The following is a 20,297-nucleotide window of genomic DNA, read 5'->3' on the forward strand; positions in this document are numbered from 1 at the left end:
TAAACTGCACTCACCCCGGAGGAAGCAGACACATGGGGCTCCGCTCATCCAGCACTACCATCACTGACACATGGCCGTCTCTCAGCTGACATCGGGCCCCATCCTATGGCACCACAAAGTTCAGGGAAGCCGCTGCAGTAAGTTTATGTGGTCATTGACAGCCTTGTATGCTGGAGGCAATGGAGGGTGCGTAGGGGCAGCAGTGTAGCAGCGGGCGCAGTCCTTCCGGTGAAGCAGCATCTATCTGTGGAGATCGCCCTCAGCACTTCCACCCCATACAGCACTCGTATATCAAAGTACCCCTCAGCACAGTGGCCCTGCCTCGTCCCCCATCCAAAAGAAGAATTTTTCTCACAGCAATCCTCAGCGAGCCGCCCCCTCAGGTCCCGGCGCCCATAGGCAGCTGCCTAAAGCTGCCTAATGGAAGCGCCGGCCCTGAACTTAGGGCATTATATGGGAGAGTGAGAGAGAGAGAGAGAGAGAGAGAGAAAACATTAAAGACACATAATTCACTTTGTTGAGATCATCACTGGTATAGTTTCTACTTATATCGAGCAAAGAGAAAGAAGAGGAGCAGGATGATTATGTCAATGAGGTCCTAGTGTGTTGTAGTCTCTTATCAGCCTCATTTGTCACACCAGAAGCTACTGTAGGATCAATACGTAATCCATATTATCTGACTGGCACTTTGCAGAGCTTTGCTTTGTGAAGGAAGCCCAACGTCCAGGAGACTTTCTCCTCGGTGGGCGGCCCTAAAACCCTTCCTCCTCCTCGCACACTACATTGCATGTAGGAAACAGACGTACAGCAGCTGCCTGTATGCTCTATCTGCCATTTATACTGTATATAATAACATAAGCTCCCCTCCCGGCTGGCAGCGCCCAGCAATGGAGGGCGGGGAGTCCCCGGGACACCCCTCCGCAGACAGGCACGCCTCTTACAGAGGTTATTCTTTAAAAAAAACATGGGATCTCGATTAAGTCAACAGGCACGCGGCGTGTCCGAGGTGACAGAGGCACAGGACACAGGAGGGGGCAGGAGCGGCTCAGGTAAAGATAGGAAGGAGGGAGAACTGCACTCCATGCACAAATCATGCTAGAAGGAGTGTGAGTGTGCCCTCAACAGCCGGCGTCATATAAGACCAGCTGCAAGTTTTATTGTTGTACCAGATCTCACATGGAAGAAGTGCAATAGTCTGCAACGTGCTCATATATAAGTGACTGCAACTTATACTGCTCCTTGGTCCTGGTGCATGTAGTAGTGAGCCTCCTGCTCTGGCCCATTGCCTGCCTGTGTGTGTGATAATATAGTGTAATTAGTGCAGAGATGACAGAAGACAAGACGCAGAGTAAGGAAGAGCTGCCCACCAATGTCCCGGCAGCAGAAGAAGAGGAGCCGGCGGGGGACGACAGTGCTGCAACTGCGGCAGAGGAGAGCGCACCCCTCACCACTGAGGAGAAGCAAGAGAATGGGGGGGAGTGGAACTCCGTGCCGGGAGATGAGGAGAAGAAGATCGCTGCTGCTGGAGGAGCAGGGGACCCGGAGACCAGCACAGAGTTTGTACACCCGGAAGGTGGCTGGGGATGGATGGTCATGCTCTCCGCCATGTGGTGCAATGGGTCCGTCTTTGGCATCCAGAACGCATGCGGGGTCATCTTCGTGGTCCTGATCCAGGAGTTTGGGTCCAAGGATGATCCTCAGCTCATGTTTAAAACAGGTGATTGGGGCTAGCGGGTGTCCAGACATGGCACAGTACACGGTGCTCTGCCCGAGTGAGGGAGTGGGATACTGTAACATTCACTTCATTAAGAAACCTTTGCCCAATTTTCTATGCTTACACATAAACAGTGTTTAACAGGAAACCTGTCAGTGTCACATAATGCTATTACTGGTGTCTTATGTTGGCAGAGGCACATGTGCCCAGTTCCCGTGCCAGCATCACTTTAATGAAAAAGATTGATGGATACAAATATAGCATATACATTTCACTATTATATGTAAGCATTCTCACCTTATGTACAGACAGTAGTCACTAGATTATCACACCCTAGGGAGAGCTTGTTTATGTTACAGTATAACACAGCAGAACTCTATCAGGGCGAAATACTTGCTATATGCTTATGTTTATACGTGTCATATACGTGTCATTTGAGCATCTATCTATCTATCTATCTATCTATCTATCTATCTATCTATCTATCTATCTATCTATCTATCTATCTATCTATCTATCTATCTACCTGTATCTATTTGTATTGCTGAGTATAAGACATCCTTGCTACTTGCACATTGTAGGTGTTTCAGCTGAAGCAAAATATGGCCCCAGTTAGAATGGTTTTATTTTTAGAACTTGTGTAAATGGGTGCAGTGTGCCAGATCTGCATATGCCTCCACAGTCTTAAGCAGACATCTTTAGTGAGCTGCAAGCTAGACTGAGTGTCCTCCTCATGGGACAAAACACACTGTAGATAGTTTAAGTCTTGTTCTGAATCTTCCTGTTTCTTAGCTGTGCGTTGATCTGCTCTCAGCAGGCCCCTGAGGCAGGCATGTGTTTAGCTCTTTACAGCCAGAAATATGGCCAGCACAAACGGCCTGTGAGCCAAAATAGAACAGCGGAAAATGTGGATTACATTTCTCCTAGTTGTAAAGTTAAAGTGGTGAAGTGTGACACAAGAACAGTTCTGTACATAGGTTATGAATTTGACAAACAACATTACAATACAAATTGTCATCTTAAAAATACTTGCACATGCTAAATATATGCTATAATAAATAAAACATGTAATTTGGTTCTCCATACAAATTGCTGGAAAATCATTTAATTTAGGCTTCAACTCCTTTTAAACACACTGTGCAATTTATTTAACATTATGGGGCCTATGTATTAATACTGTTATCGCAGCACGGCCACAATTATTAACAATCTGTATCACAACGGATTTTTTAATTTTGAATAACAATATCCCTGCTATTTACTAAACTTAACATGCGGGGACAGTGGTAGAGATAACCTCTGTCCCTGCGAGTTACTCCTCCACCATATTGAGGGAGTCTGTAAAAGACTCTGGAAATCTGGAACTGCATATGTACACAGTGTCAGTTTCTGGAGCCGGCTCTAGGCATAGGGGGTCATTCCGAGTTGTTCGCTCGTTGCCGATTTTCGCAACGGAGCGATTAAGGCAAAAATGCGCATGCGCATGGTACGCAGTGCGCATGCGCTAAGTATTTTAGCTCAAAACTTAGTAGATTTACTCACGGCCGAACAAAGAATTTTCATTGTTGAAGTAATCGGAGTGTGATTGACAGGAAGTGGGTGTTTCTGGGCGGAAACTGTCTGTTTTCTGGGAGTGTGCGGAAAAACGCAGGCGTGCCAGGGAAAAACGCGGGAGTGTCTGGAGAAACGGGGGAGTGGCTGGCCGAACGCTGGGCGTGTGTGTGACGTCAAACCAGGAACGAAACTGACTGAACTGATCGCTATTTGTAAGTCTTGAGCTACTCAGAAACTGCTAAGAATTTTCTATTCGCAATTCTGCTAATCTTTCATTCGCAATTCTGCTAAGCTAAGATACACTCCCAGAGGGCGGCGGCTTAGCGTGTGCAATGCTGCTAAAAGCAGCTAGCGAGCGAACAACTCGGAATCACCCCCATAATGCGGTTTACACCTTTTGAGCTTCGATTTTTGGAGTTTGGTACAGTACATAAGGGTCAGACCATAGTCCCCATTGTGGGGACTGCAGTCTGCACCGCTAATTTGCCTTCTGCGCATTAGCCTATAAGGACATCACAACAATTCATAAAATTATCTAGAATCTGCAGTTTTTATATAGCTTTATGAAAAATCCGCTTGATAAATAGGCACTTATATTGTGTTTAGTCAGAGAAAGTGACTAGAATTCACAGTTTGTACAAGTGGAAGTAAATTATTTCTCCAATTCCTTTATTTATTTTTTCCCATGGATTCCCAGACTAGGATAGACCAGGGGGAATATCATGTTTAAAAATGTGTTCTCCAGATCTGTAAAATGTGGCCGCAACTTTTCGCTGGCTGCATACAAGTATATTTGGTGGAGAACTGAACTTAGTCTCCATTCATCCAGACTCTAAAAAAAATGTTCCATAAAAATATGACATCATCCTCTAAATAAAAGAAACCACATGCACCATATGCAGCAGTTTATAGCTGAAATAGCATTACTCATTGAGTTAATTGGATATTTATATAGGTTTATTTAAGTTCACTGTGTGATTATATTTAAACAGATTTGCCTTACTGCATGTTGTAAAAGTTTATACTGAATAGAAGGCAGTGGAGACTTGGATTACATTATCTATTCTGCTAGGAATCATAATTTTACCGGTTTCATAAAAAAAATAATGTAAAACTTGTCTTCTCTGGGTTTTTTTCTTGTTGTTTTGTATCAGCTGAGGGTTATTCTGTTCACATATGATACCACATGTGTTATCTGCTAATGGTATTAGAACTGTATTATAATATTGATGCTTTCTTAATTGGAAGTGCAGGAAAGGCAGGAAAAAAGAAATTCCTTGGCGAACAAAAAAGAAAAAAGTTAGAGGCATAGACAGTTTGTTTTTAGTGCATAGGAAAATTTACAGCACGGGTGCTCTTCTTAATTTTAAATATTTTTGCACTCTGCAAACCATCACTTGCTTAGGGGTCTATTTATTAATAGTCATCACAACCAGTGATATTTACTTCTCACAGTGATACTAGCATGGGTACTTCCGGTATCTATCAATACTTTTTATCCTCAGGAACCTTGGTAATGTTCCCTCTCTGCGTCCTTTTCCCAGTTCCCTAATGCTGACAGAGAATGGTGCATGTGCTGTAGGTGTCCGTAGATGTGCGTTGCTAATTAACTAGGCTGGGATCTAGGCATACCAGAGAGGCTTCACTGGTTCCCTTTGCTGGCTATGGGCACCACAGGGGTGATGCTGTCTCAAGTTGACATTATACACTGGTGAAAAGTAAGGCTTTTCAACGGATGGTAGCGTTTAACTGCTATTCCCATACAGTCTATGGGGTATATTTAATTGAAGTCGAAAGCTGCCATCTGTCGAAAAGACAGCAGTTTTCAACTTTTTTAGGTCGGATGGGGTTCCAACCTATTCAGTCTAACCCCAAATTATTCGTCAAGTCGAGGAACTCGACTTGTCGAAAAGCACGTGGATCGGCGGAATAGCTGCCGATCCGCGTGCTTGTGTCGAAAACGGGGCCAAAACCGACAGGTTTTGGCCCCCTTTTCGACCATCTCAATTCGACTTCAAAAAAAGATGAATTGAGATGCGAGAGCAGAGACGGGGGAGGGCAGCGCCGGAGTATCACAGCCGCCGCTCACAGCAGCGTCCACCTGGCTCCAGCAAGCGAGACCTCGCTTGCTGGAGCTGGATGGACGCTGCCGTGAGCGGTGGCTGTGATGTGGGAGCAGAGACGGGGGAGAGCCACGGGCAGACGGGGGAGAGCAGCGCCACAGCAGCGGCAACATAGCCGGAGGATGTGTCAAAGCCACCGCTCACAGCAGCGTCCACCCAGCTCCAGCAAGCAAAGTCTCGCTTGCTGGAGCCAGGTGGATGCTGCTGTGAGCAGCGGCTTTGATATATCTCCGTTTACACTGCTCTAGCGCAGTTCTCCCCCGTCTGCCCGCGGCTCTCCCCCGTCTCAGCTCCCGCATCTCAATTCGACTTTTTTTTTTAAATGGTTATATGGCAATAAATGGTTTTTGCAATATGCAATGATAGAAGATCAGCCTTTTCAATTAACATTAATGAAGAGACCCCAAAGGCTGATTTACTTAATTGATTCACTTTTTGTAGCCCTGTGTGAAATATGCTTGTGCACACATTTATGGTAATTACAAACATTGCTTATATTTTTGTTAAATAAAAAATGACAATTGTTTATTTTCCTGTAGACACATCAGGAGCTTTATTTAATCAGATCCTAATTTTAATATCCATGAGCCTGGTAGGATAGATGAGAGGCTAGAGGAATTAGCTTAATGAACCACAGTTGGCAGATGGAAAGAATGTGCTGCCACTGGGCAGAGAGGGAAGAATGTGCTGCTATAGGGAGATAGGAAAGAATGTGCTCCTACTGGGAGGAGAGGGAAGAATGTGCTGCTACAGGGAGGAGAGGGAAGAATGTGCTGCTATAGGGAGATAGGAAAGAATGTGCTCCTACTGGGAGTAGAGGGAAGAATGTGCTCCTACAGGGAGGAGAGGGAAGAATGTGCTGCTATAGGGAGATAGGAAAGAATGTGCTCCTACAGGGAGGAGAGGGAAGAATGTGCTCCTACAGGGAGGAGAGGGAAGAATGTGCTCCTACAGGGAGGAGAGGGAAGAATGTGCTGCTGCAATGAGGAGAAGGAAGAATGTGCTGCTACAAGGAGTAGAGGGAAGAATGTGCTGCTACAGGGAGGAGAGGAAGAATGTGCTCCTACAGGGAGGAGAGGGAAGAATGTGCTGCTGCAGTGAGGAGAAGGAAGAATGTGCTGCTACAAGGAGTAGAAGGAAGAATGTGTTGCTACAGAGAGGAGAGTGAAGCTACAGGGAGGAGAGGGTAGAATGTGCTCCTGTTGGGAGAAGATGGAAGAATGTGCTGCTGCAGTGAGGAGAAGGAAGAATGTGCTGTTACAAGGAGTAGAGGGAAGAATGTGTTGCTACAGAGAGGAGAGGGATGGTACAGGGAGGAGAGGGTAGAATGTGCTCCTGTTGGGAGAAGATGGAAGAATGTGCTGCTGCAGTGAGGAGAAGGAAGAATGTGCTGCTACAAGGAGTAGAGGAAAGAATGTGTTGCTACAGAGAGGAGAGGGAAGGTACAGGGAGAAGAGGGAAGAATGTGCTGCTACAGAGAGGAAAGGGAAGAATGTGTTCTTATTGGGAGAAAAGGGAAGAATGTGCTGCTACAGGATTAGAGACAGTTAATGTGTTCCTGTAATAACGATGGCTACCATGTTTAAGAACCATCTATGGTTTGCTTCGATGGTTGATGGTTGTGCGTTTGGCACAGGGGAATTAAGTTTAACTCTGCCCTCATTGCAATTATGCTGATCCCCACCCCCTTCAGTGATTCGATGGTTTCCCAGCAATGGGTTTATGCCATCGATATTAATTAGTGATGAATGACACCTTTGATGGTTAACAAGAATAACATATTTCACGAAAGGGGTATAGCTGTCTCCATTTGTGGTGCGACCATACCCACTGTATTAGCTGACCACAGCTTACTTGGTGGAGCTCCGACTGTTGCAGTGTATTCATTCTTGTCCCCATGATTCTCCTTTTCAATTAGTAAATTCTATGGATTTAATTGGTTTAAACAAGTTAAGTTGTTTGTGGCATCTTCCAATGAGTGCTATGACCTAATGCTATCCTTTGTCAGAAAAGGTTGTGTACTCCTGTTAGACCACGTATTCCCTAAAATACAATGTTTGTGGCTATATAATAGACCACTAGTCCTAATCAACATCTAATCAGGATGGATTTGGTATCAAGTGGGGTTAGTGGTCTGACAGTGTGTAAGATTTTACCATATGCAGCCGATAGTATCTGCCCACTTAGCTCTCACCAAAAGTGTATTAATGCCTGAGGGAGCCTATGGCCCATCCCTGTCTACAGCAGGCCTCCTCTATTCCTACTGCTCTCAACAATTTTCTGGGAGATATCTTCAAAACATGGTACATGTGCAGAAGATTGCAAAGGCTCTGATAAAGTTCCAGAGTCAGGCTGGGAGTCCTGCTAGTGTGCAGGAAAAGAGAAATAACTTGTCTACAGATAATGACAGAGGAAAAACTATACCAATAGGGCCATAGGGGCTGATACAGAGGTGGACGCAGGTCACACAGCAGCTTTGTCTTTGGATGCAGCTGCTGTGTGTAAATATGCTAATGCTGCAGGAGGCGTCTTGTGTAAATAAACACTTCCTGCATGCTTCTATGATCTGTTGCTGCAACCAAGAATACAGCAGCAGATCACCATTGGGTAACCATCGGCATCTGAGCAAGCACAAGGTTTTAAGGATGCTTGAGCACTGGTGACTTAATTAGTACCTCAGTCAATTTGATTTAACCATCTGGACTCAAGCATGGCTATCCCTAAAACCTGGATTGTAATAGTGGAGTTATGGAAACTGTGCTAGCACATAATGCATGGAAACAGTAAATCTTTTATTTTCAGTAAGTGTTTTGTTCTGTATTAGAATCTGCAAACTGAGGCATCAAATTGCTGGATCAGAATATATGGTTTGTTATAAAAAAAAAAGGGGGATGCAGTCAATTTGCCGGTGGTCAGGATCCCGGCTTCCTGGATACCGACACCGAAATCCTGACAGCTGACAATGCCGCCAGCCGGAATCCCGGTGCACCAGGGCTATTCTGGTCCACGACACCCATAGAGTGGGAATCACCGAGCCTGCAGCATGGCGAGCGCAGCAAACTTGCAAGGAGACTTAGCGCTCGCCCCGGTGCTGGCATTATGGCGGGCAGGATACCACTGTGGGGATATAGACTGCCGGCATCCCGTCCGCTGGTAATACATACCGAACCCATAAAAAAGTGCACTACTATTTACTAAAATGATAAGAACGTTGTGTATGTCTGTTTGTTCCAAGTTGGCGCAAAAACTACTGAGCCGATTTTCATGAAAACTGCATAATTTCGATGTGGAAACTCCTAGAAATAACTTGCACTTTGTCTCGAACCATCAAGTTAAAGCTGAGCAATAACGAAAACAAAATTTATTGGCATCATCAATGCAAGAGATAAGCAAAGGTGTGATCCTTGCACCCAAGAACGAACAAGTTCACCCTATTAACAATGATATATTAGAGCGGATTCTAGGGGAGATAAGAGTTTACAATTCTATAAACACTCATGAATGTAGAAGATGCAGTGCGCTGTCCTCCTGAATTCCTAAACACTCTTATCAGCATCAGGATTAGCCGCACATAACCTTGAAAGTTGGTGTGCCAATAATACTGATAAACTTGAATCCACCTAAATTGTGCAATGGGACACGACTGAAAGTGAAATCTCTTCAAAGAAACATTATAAAGACCACTGGCAGGATGCAGTAAATGTGACAATGTATTGATTCCTCTAATTCCCATTAACTCTTCCTTCCAGTTTAAGAGACTTCAGTAAATGTCTACGTTGCTATGACAATCAACATGTCGTAAGGTCAGACTCTCGACGTAAAGTAAGGGTGGACTTAAGAACTGTATGCTTTCGCATGCTTTATGTTGCCTGTTCCTGAAGCAGTACAAGCAGAGATCTTTGTACTTGCGCTGAAAGCAATATATTCAAAATGACAAATATTGTATGCAGAGAGGCTCTAACATTGATATCTGCATTAAATACGAAATACACGTGGGCGAAGACACGGGTAGAAGCTACTTACTTTATATATACAGTGAAATAAACGAGGTGGTTATTTTTAGTATGTTTATTATATATTTATAAAGACTACTTTATTGAGATCAATATCAATAGCGCCTTGCGCTATGTAAATAAAATTATTATTATTATTATCTTTTGGACCTACTTGCACTATTCATAGAAATCATAATAAACGATGTAATGCTAACAAACACATTTACTGAGACAATATAAAATATCTTACTGAGGATATAAGAGACACGGCAGCCCAGATATGGAATCCGGGGATTGCGGGAATGTGATTATTGGCATCTTTCCCATCTGATGTCATTATGTAAAATAAAATGTACAATTCTTACCGCATACACAGGATTTTACAGACATCTGTCTTTTGGTGGAATTCAAATGCTTGAAAAGTCGGTCGTGTGTCTGTTTTTTCCTATCTAATAGACAGGAAAAAACAGACACCCAACTGACTTTTCAAACATTTGAATCTCCCCCAGAGTGTCTTGATCGGGGAAGTTTTACCCAAATAATGGAGACTGTTGTATTGTATTTGTTGTCGTATTATTGTGTTTATTCATGTAAGGTTGAGAGCAGAGCCCTCCTACCTCTATGACTGTTTATTATTACCCAGTTTTGTCCTATCATTGTGTCCAGTTGTAAAGCGCAACGGAATTTGCTGCGCTATATAAGAAATTGTTAATAAATAAATAATATACCACCAGCATACAGTTTGCAGTGCTGTATGGAAAATGGTGAGTCATTCACATCAGTCCCTTACGCAGCAGATCTTACAATCTGATATCTCTCTCACAGGCACAGAGACACACCAAGGCCAGTTTAGAGATACAGTATAACACAGTTAACTGTTAACCTACTACTGTAGTATGTTTGTATGTTTTTGGCCCATGGGAGAAAACCCATGAGGACAACATGCAAACTACACTGAAAGCTCCCTGGTCAGACACAAACACAGTCTTTTGAGAAAGTATTGCTGCCCACTGTTTGGAGAGGGCTGACCAGCAGTACTGGCATCAAATTAATATTATTCCTCAAGCAAATACTAGTGGTGAGTGAGACAGTGTATCTACTTTTAGCTATTAGAGCCAGAAATGTATTAATATCTATACAGTGCCAGCACATTCCACTGTACTGTACAATTTGGGACAAAACTGGAATAAAATGAGACTGGATAATAACAGACAAAGAGGTAGCAGGGCCCTGTTCATTAGCTTACAGTGTATATGGATTCAAGTTGTCAGATGGTAGACAGGGGGCAAATGCAGAGATAAATGCCCACCCATTTGTGGAGCATAGCTTTCATTAATTTAACTGTACATACTCTGAAAATGCGCTCACGCAAGTATGGGCAATGCACAGTCATACACATTTCCATCACATCTATACTAGAGGCAAAGTTCAGTGAGGGAGTGTCCGCACAGATCAGGCGTAAGAGTATAGGCGCCTATTTAGAGGCTCATATTTTGCACCTAGCATAGGGCAGGTCCAAGTGCACACTGATGATGCTTCCTGTCAGCAAACAGGTGCACCCTGATAACGTTGTATCTTGTAATAAGTACATCTCTGCATATGGGCAAGTAAATGTTTGTTACTTCCGACTGCATCAGGCTCATCAAATTTTGTTAGTAATTATTATATTTAACTGAATTTCTCAGTGAGATAAGAAGATTAAATGCAATGAAAATATTATTTCTCTAACGTCCTAGTGGATGCTGGGGACTCCGTAAGGACCATGGGGAATAGACGGGCTCCGCAGGAGACTGGGCACTCTAAAGAAAGATTCAGTACTATCTGGTGTGCACTGGCTCCTCCCTCTATGCCCCTCCTCCAGACCTCAGTTAGAATCTGTGCCCGGCCAGAGCTGGGTGCTCCTAGTGGGCTCTCCTGAGCTTGCTAGAAAAGAAAGTATTTTGTCAGGTTTTTTTATTTTCAGAGAGCTTCTGCTGGCAACAGACTCTCTGCTACGAGGGACTGAGGGGAGAGAAGCAAACCTACTCACGGCAGCTAGATAGCGCTTCTTAGGCTACTGGACACCATTAGCTCCAGAGGGATCGAACACAGGTACCTAACCTTGATCGTCCGTTCCCGGAGCCGCGCCGCCGCCCCCCTCGCAGAGCCAGAAGTACAGAAGCAGCAGAAGCATGAAGACATCGAAATCGGCGGCTGAAGACTCCTGTCTTCACTTAAGGTAGCGCACAGCACTTCAGCTGTGCGCCATTGCTCCCACAGCACACCCGCACACTCTGGTCACTGTAGGGTGCAGGGCGCTGGGGGGGGCGCCCTGGGCAGCAATTAATTACCTTTTTGGCAAAAATAGACATATATACAGTCTGGGACTGAATATATGTCCGAGCCCCCGACATTTTTTACACATTAAAGCGGGACAGAAGCTCGCCGCTGAGGGGGCGGGGCCTTCTTCCTCAGCACACCAGCGCCATTTTCTCTTCACAGCTCCGCTGGAAGGACGCTCCCCAGGCTCTCCCCTGCAGTATACAGGTGCAATAGAGGGTAAAAAAGAGAGGGGGGGGCACATAAATTTAGGCGCAGAGATATATTTCTCTGACATCCTAGTGGATGCTGGGAACTCCGTAAGGACCATGGGGAATAGCGGGCTCCGAAGGAGACTGGGCACTCTTAAGAGAATTAGGACTACCTGGTGTGCACTGGCTCCTCCCACTATGACCCTACCCCAGACCTCAGTTAGAATCTTGTGCCCGGCTCGAGCTGGATGCACACTAGGGGCTCTCCTGAGCTTCTAGAAAAGAAAGTATATTTAGGTTTTTTATTTTCAGTGAGATCTGCTGGCAACAGACTCACTGCTACGAGGGACTTAGGGGAGAGAAGCGAACCTACCTGCTTGCAGTTAGCTTGGGCTTCTAGGCTACTGGACACCATTAGCTCCAGAGGGATCGAACACAGGCCCAGCCTCGGTCGTCCGGTCCCGGAGCCGCGCCGCCGTCCCCCTTGCAGAGCCAGAAGCAAGAAGAACGTCCAGGAAATCGGCGGCTGAAGACTCCGGTCTTCATTAAGGTAGCGCACAGCACTGCAGCTGTGCGCCATTGCTCCCCATGCACACCTCACACTCCGGTCACTGATGGGTGCAGGGCGCTGGGGGGGGGGGGGGGCGCCCTGGGCTGCAATAAGATTACCTTACATTGGCAAAAAATACACATAATATAGTCATTAAGACTATATATGTGTAAAATCCCCTGCCATATATCCATAAAAAAAGCGGGAGAAGTCCGCCGTGAAGGGGGCGGGGCTATCTCCCTCAGCACACTGGCGCCATTTCCTCTCACAGCTCCACTGGAAGGACGCTCCCCAGGCTCTCCCCTGCAGTTTCCAGGCTCAATAGGGTAAAAAAGAGAGGGGGGGCACTAAATTTAGGCGCAAATACTATATATATATATAGCTGCTATAGGGTAAAATCACTCATTATAATGTACATCCCTGTGATTTATAGCGCTGTGGTGTGTGCTGGCATACTCTCTCTCTGTCTCCCCAAAGGACTTTGTGGGGTCCTGTCCTCAGTCAGAGCATTCCCTGTGTGTGTGCGGAGTGTCGGTACGGCTGTGTCGACATGTTTGATGAGGAGGCTTATGTGGAGGCGGAGCAGGTGCCGATAAATGTGATGTCACCCCCTGCGGGGTCGACACCTGAGTGGATGGATATGTGGAAGGAATTACGTGACAGTGTCAACTCCTTACATAAGAGGTTTGATGACATAGCAGATGTGGGACAGCCGGCTTCTCAGTTCGTGCCTGCCCAGGCGTCTCAAAAGCCATCAGGGGCTCAAAAACGCCCGCTACCTCAGATGGCAGACACAGATGTCGACACGGATACTGACTCCAGTGTCGACGACGATGAGACTAGTGTACATTCCAATAGGGCCATCCGTTACATGATTACGGCAATGAAAAATGTGTTGCACATTTCTGACATTAACCCTGGTACCACAAAAAAGGGTATTATGTTTGGGGAGAAAAAGCAACCTGTGGTTTTTCCCCCTTCTGAAGAGTTAAATGAAGTGTGTGATGAAGCATGGGTTTCCCCCGATAAGAAACTGGTAATTTCCAAAAAGTTACTAAGGGCGTACCCTTTCCCGCCAGAGGATAGGATACGTTGGGAGACATCCCCTAGGGTGGATAAAGCGCTCACACGCTTGTCAAAGAAGGTGGCACTACCGTCTCCGGATACGGCCGCCCTAAAGGAGCCTGCGGATAGAAAGCAGGAGGCTATCCTGAAGTCTGTATATACACACTCAGGTATTATACTGAGACCGGCTATTGCTTCAGCATGGATATGCAGTGCTGCAGCTGCGTGGTCAGATTCCCTGTCTGATAACATTGATACCCTTGACAGGGACACTATATTGCTAACTGTAGAGCATATTAAAGACGTAGTCTTATACATGAGAGATGCACAGAGGGATATTTGCCAACTGGCATCTAGAATAAATGCAATGTCCATTTCTGCCAGGAGAGTATTATGGACTCGGCAGTGGACAGGTGATGCGGATTCTAAAAGGTACATGGAGGTTTTGCCTTACAAGGGTGAGGAATTGTTTGGGGATGGTCTCTCGGACCTCGTTTCCACAGCGACGGCTGGGAAGTCGACATTTTTACCCCATGTTCCCTCACAGCCAAAGAAAGCACCGTATTATCAGGTACAGTCCTTTCGGCCTCAGAAAGGCAAGCGGGTTAAAGGCGCGTCCTTTCTGCCCAGAGGCAGAGGTAGGGGGGAAAAGCTGCACCAAACAGCAAGTTCCCAGGAACAAAAGTCCTCTCCCGCTTCCTCTAAGTCCACCGCATGACGCTGGGGCTCCTCAGGTGGAGCCAGGTGCGGTGGGGGCCCGTCTCCGGAACTTCAGCGACCAGTGGGTTCGCTCACGGGTGGATCCCTGGATTCTACAAGTGGTATCTCAGGGGTACAAGCTGGAATTCGAGACGTCTCCCCCTCGCCGTTTCCTCAAATCAGCCTTGCCAACTACTCCCCCAGACAGGGAGGCGGTGCTGGAGGCGATTCACAAGCTGTACTACCAGCAGGTGATAACCAAAGTACCCCTCCTTCAACAGGGACGGGGTTACTATTCCACAATGTTTGTGGTACCGAAACCGGACGGTTCGGTGAGACCCATTTTAAATTTGAAATCCTTGAACACTTATATAAGAAGGTTCAAGTTCAAAATGGAATCGCTCAAGGCGGTTATTGCAAGCCTGGACGAAGGGGATTACATGGTATCACTGGACATCAAGGATGCTTACCTGCATGTCCCCATTTACCCTCCTCACCAGGAGTACCTCAGATTTGTGGTACAGGACTGTCATTACCAATTCCAGACGTTGCCGTTTGGTCTGTCCACGGCACCGAGGGTATTTACCAAGGTAATGGCCGAAATGATGATACTCCTTCGAAAAAAGGGAGTTATAATTATCCCGTACTTGGACGATCTCCTTATAAAGGCGAGGTCCAGGGAACAGTTGTTGATCGGAGTAGCACTAGCTCGGGAAGTGCTACAACAGCACGGCTGGATCCTGAATATTCCAAAGTCGCAGCTGGTTCCTACAACGCGTCTACTGTTCCTGGGGATGGTTCTGGACACAGAACAGAAAAAGGTGTTTCTCCCGGAGGAGAAGACCAAGGAGTTGTCATCTCTAGTCAGAGACCTCCTAAAACCAAAACAGGTGTCGGTGCACCACTGCACGCGAGTCCGGGGAAAGATGATAGCTTCTTACGAAGCAATTCCATTCGGAAGGTTCCATGCAAGGATCTTTCAGTGGGATCTGTTGGACAAGTGGTCCGGATCGCATCATCAGATGCATCGGCTGATAACCCTGTCTCCAAGGACCAGGGTGTCGCTGTTGTGGTGGCTGCAGAGTGCTCATCTTCTAGAGGGCCGCAGATTCGGCATACAGGACTGGGTCCTGGTGACCACGGATGCCAGCCTTCGAGGTTGGGGGGCAGTCACACAGGGAAGAAACTTCCAAGGACTATGGACGAGTCAGGAGACTTCACTCCTCATAAATATTCTGGAACTAAGGGCCATTTACAATGCCCTAAGTCTGGCAAGACCCCTGCTTCAACACCAGCCGGTGCTGATTCAGTCAGACAACATCACGGCGGTCGCCCATGTAAACCGTCAGGGCGGCACAAGAAGCAGGATGGCGATGGCAGAAGCCACAAGGATTCTCCGATGGGCGGAAAATCATGTGTTAACACGGTCAGCAGTGTTCATTCCCGGAGTGGACAACTGGAAAACAGACTTTCTCAGCAGACACGACCTCCACCCGGGAGAGTGGGGACTTCATCCAGAAGTCTTCCAAATGATTGTACACCGTTGGGAAAGGCCACAGGTGGACATGATGGCGTCCCGCCTCAACAAAAAGCTAAAAAGATATTGCGCCAGGTCAAGGGACCCTCAGGCGATAGCTCTAGTGACACCGTGGGTGTACCAGTCGGTTTATGTGTTCCCTCCTCTGCCTCTCATACCCAAGGTACTGAGAATAATAAGAAGGAGAGGAGTAAGAACTATACTTGTGGTTCCGGATTGGCCAAGAAGAGCTTGGTACCCAGAACTTCAAGAAATGATCTCAGAGGACCCATGGCCTCTGCCGCTCAGACAGGACCTGCTGCAGCAGGGGCCCTGTCTGTTCCAAGACTTACCGCGGCTGCGTTTGACGGCATGGCGGTTGAACACCGGATCCTAAAAGAAAAGGGCATTCCGGAGGAAGTCATTCCTACGCTGATTAAAGCTAGGAAAGATGTGACCGTAAGACATTATCACCGCATATGGCGAAAATATGTTGCTTGGTGTGAGGCCAGGAAGGCCCCAACGAAGGAATTTCAGCTCGGTCGATTTCTGCACTTCCTACAGTCAGGAGTGACTATGGGCCTAAAATTGGGTTCCATTAAGGTCCAGATCTCGGCTCTGTCGATTATCTTCCAAAAAGAACTGGCTTCACTGCCTGAAGTTCAGACTTTTGTTAAAGGAGTGCTGCATATTCAGCCCCCTTTTGTGCCTCCAGTGGCACCGTGGGATCTCAACGTGGTGTTGGATTTCCTAAAGTCGCATTGGTTTGAGCCACTTAAAACCGTGGAGCTAAAATACCTCACGTGGAAAGTGGTCATGCTGTTGGCCTTGGCGTCGGCCAGGCGTGTATCAGAATTGGAGGCTTTGTCATGTAAAAGCCCTTATCTGATTTTTCATATGGATAGGGCGGAATTGAGGACTCGTTCCCAATTCCTTCCTAAGGTGGTTTCAGCTTTTCATGTGAACCAACCTATTGTGGTGCCTGCGGCTACTCGGGACTTGGAGGATTCCAAGTTACTGGACGTAGTCAGGGCCCTGAAAATATATGTTTCCAGGACGGCTGGAGTCAGGAAAACTAACTCGCTATTTATCCTGTATGCACCCAACAAGCTGGGTACTCCTGCTTCTAACTAACTATTGCTTGCTGGATCTGTAGCACGATTCAACTTGCACATTCTGCGGCTGGACTGCCGCATCCTAAATCTGTAAAAGCCCATTCCACGAGGAAAGTGGGCTCTTCTTGGGCGGCTGCCCGAGGGGTCTCGGCTTTACAACTTTGCCGAGCTGCTACTTGGTCGGGTTCAAACACATTTGCAAAATCTACAAGTTTGATACCCTGGCTGAGGAGGAACTTGAGTTTGCTCATTTGGTGCTGCAGAGTCATCCGCACTCTCCCGCCCGTTTGGGAGCTTTGGTATAATCCCCATGGTCCTTACGGAGTTCCCAGCATCCACTAGGACGTCAGAGAAAATAAGAATTTACTCACCGGTAATTCTATTTCTCGTAGTCCGTAGTGGATGCTGGGCGCCCATCCCTAGTGCGGATTGTCTGCAATACTTGTATAACTAAAGGGTTATTGTTCTGAGCCATCTGTTTGTGAGGCTCAGTTGTTGTTCATACTGTTAACTGGATATAGTATCACGAGTTGTACGGTGTTATTGTTGTGGCTGGTATGAGTCTTACCCGGGATTCCAAATCCCTTCCTTATTGTGTCAGCTCTTCCGGGCACAGTTTCCCTAACTGAGGTCTGGAGGAGGGGCATAGAGGGAGGAGCCAGTGCACATCAGGTTGTCCTAATTCTTTCTTAGAGTGCCCAGTCTCCTTCGGAGCCCGCTATTCCCCATGGTCCATACGGAGTTCCCAGCATTCACTACGGACTACGAGAAATAGAATTACCGGTGAGTAAATTCTTATTTTAACAGCAGCTACGGGGTAAACACTAAGGTACAATGTAATCCCTGGGTTATATTATAGCGCTGGGGTGTGTGCTGGCATACTCTTTCTCTGTCTCCCCAAAAGCCTTTGTGGGGTCCTGTCCTCAGTCAGAGCATTCCCTGTGTGTGTGCTGTGTGTCGGTACGCCTGTGTCGACATGTTTGATGAGGAAGGATACGTGGAGGCAGAACAAGTGCAGCTGAGTGTGGTGTCGCCTCCGACGGTGCCGACACCTGATTGGATGGATATGTGGAAGGTGTTAAATGATAATGTAAACTCCTTGCATAACAGATTGGATAAAACTGTAACCTTGGGACAGTCAGGGTCTCAACCCATGCCTGATCCTACAGCGCAGAGGCCGTCAGGGTCTCAAAAGCGCACACTATCCCAGATAGTTGACACAGATGTCGACACGGAATCTGACTCCAGTGTCGATGACGATGAGGCAAAGTTGCAGCCTAAAATGACTAAAGCCATCCGCTACATGATTGTAGCAATGAAGGATGTATTACACATTTCTGAGGAAAATCCTGTCCCTGACAAGAGGATTTATATGTATGGGGAGAAAAAGCATGAAGTGACTTTTCCCCCTTCACATGAATTAAATGAATTATGTGAAAAAGCGTGGGATTCCCCTGACAGGAAGGTGATAATTTCCAAGAGATTACTTATGGCGTATCCTTTCCCGCCAACGGACAGGTTACGCTGGGAATCCTCCCCTAGGGTAGACAAGGCGTTGACACGCTTGTCTAAAAAGGTGACCCTGCCGTCTCAGGATACGGCCGCCCTAAAGGATCCTGCGGATAGAAAGCAGGAAGCTATCCTGAAGTCTGTTCATACACATTCTGGCACACTGCTGAGGCCAGCAATTGCTTCGGCCTGGATGTGTAGTGCGGTAGCTGCATGGACGGATACTCTGTCTGAGGAGATAGATACCCTGGACAGGGACACTGTTCTACTGACCCTGGCACATATCAAGGACGTGGTCCTATATATGCGAGATGCCCAGAGGGACATTTGCCTGCTGGGCTGTAGAGTAAACGCAATGTCCATTTCTCTAACGTCCTAAGTGGATGCTGGGGACTCCGTAAGGACCATGGGGAATAGCGGCTCCGCAGGAGACTGGGCACATCTAAAGAAAGCTTTAGGACTATCTGGTGTGCACTGGCTCCTCCCCCCATGACCCTCCTCCAAGCCTCAGTTAGATCTCTGTGCCCGAACGAGAAGGGTGCACACTAGGGGCTCTCCTGAGCTTCTTAGTGAAAGTTTTAGTTTAGGTTTTTTATTTTCAGTGAGACCTGCTGGCAACAGGCTCACTGCATCGAGGGACTAAGGGGAGAAGAAGCGAACTCACCTGCGTGTAGAGTGGATTGGGCTTCTTAGGCTACTGGACATTAGCTCCAGAGGGACGATCACAGGCCCAGCTTGGATGGGTCCCAGAGCCGCGCCGCCGGCCCCCTTACAGAGCCAGAAGCAAGAAGAGGTCCGGAAAATCGGCGGCAGAAGACGTCCTGTCTTCAACAAGGTAGCGCACAGCACTGCAGCTGTGCGCCATTGCTCTCAGCACACTTCACACTCCGGTCACTGAGGGTGCAGGGCGCTGGGGGGGGCGCCCTGAGACGCAATAATAAACACCTTGGATGGCAAAAAATGCATCACATATAGCTCCTGGGCTATATGGATGCATTTAACCCCTGCCAAAATACATAAAAAAACGGGAGATAAGGCAGCCGATAAAGGGGCGGAGCCTATCTCCTCAGCACACTGGCGCCATTTTCCCTCACAGCTCCGTTGGAGGGAAGCTCCCTGGCTCTCCCCTGCAGTCACTACACTACAGAAAGGGTTAAAAAAGAGAGGGGGGCACAAATTAGGCGCAGTATTAACTATACAGCAGCTATAAGGGGAAAAACACTTATTTAAGGTTATCCCTGTATATATATAGCGCTCTGGTGTGTGCTGGCAAACTCTCCCTCTGTCTCCCCAAAGGGCTAGTGGGGTCCTGTCCTCTATCAGAGCATTCCCGGTGTGTGTGCTGTGTGTCGGTACGTGTGTGTCGACATGTATGAGGAGGAAAATGATGTGGAGGCGGAGCAATTGCCTGGGTTAGTGATGTCACCTCCTAGGGAGTCGACACCTGACTGGATGATCGTATTTAAAGAATTAAGTGATAATGTCAGCACTTTGCAAAGAACGGTTGATGACATGAGAAAGCCGGCAAATCAATTAGTGCCTGTCCAGGCGTCTCAGACACCGTCAGGGGCCCTAAAACGCCCGTTACCTCAGTGGGTCGACCCAGACACAGATACTGAGTCTAGTGTCGACGGTGAGGAGACAAACGTAATGTCCAGTAGGGCCACACGTTACATGATCACGGCAATGAAGGAAGCATTGAACATTTCTGACACTACAAGTACCACAAAGAAGGGTATTATGTGGGGTGTAAAAAAACTACCAATAGTTTTCCCTGAGTCAGATGAGTTAAATGAGGTGTGTGATAAAGCGTGGGTTTCCCCCGACAAAAAACTGCTAATTTCTAAAAAATTATTGGCACTATATCCTTTCCCGTTAGAGGTTAGGACACGTTGGGAAACACCCCCTAGGGTAGATAAGGCGCTCACACGTTTATCAAAACAAGTA

At 46.9% G+C, this 20,297-nt stretch overlaps 1 protein-coding gene across 1 annotated transcript in view; it reads left to right on the forward strand.

Annotated features, from left to right (window-relative positions):
- Window positions 1-796: 796 nt before the first annotated feature.
- The window catches only part of SLC16A10 (solute carrier family 16 member 10), a 201,986-nt gene continuing 182,485 nt past the window's right edge, over window positions 797-20,297 (forward strand). Inside the window, exon 1 of the mRNA XM_063917141.1 lies at window positions 797-1,717. Within this exon, the coding sequence (XP_063773211.1) occupies window positions 1,327-1,717 (391 nt within the window). The 5' untranslated portion in view covers window positions 797-1,326. The remainder of the gene's footprint in view (window positions 1,718-20,297) is intronic.

Source organism: Pseudophryne corroboree, chromosome 4, assembly GCF_028390025.1.
Source record: "Pseudophryne corroboree isolate aPseCor3 chromosome 4, aPseCor3.hap2, whole genome shotgun sequence".
In the NCBI taxonomy this organism is placed as follows: Eukaryota; Metazoa; Chordata; class Amphibia; order Anura; family Myobatrachidae; genus Pseudophryne; species Pseudophryne corroboree.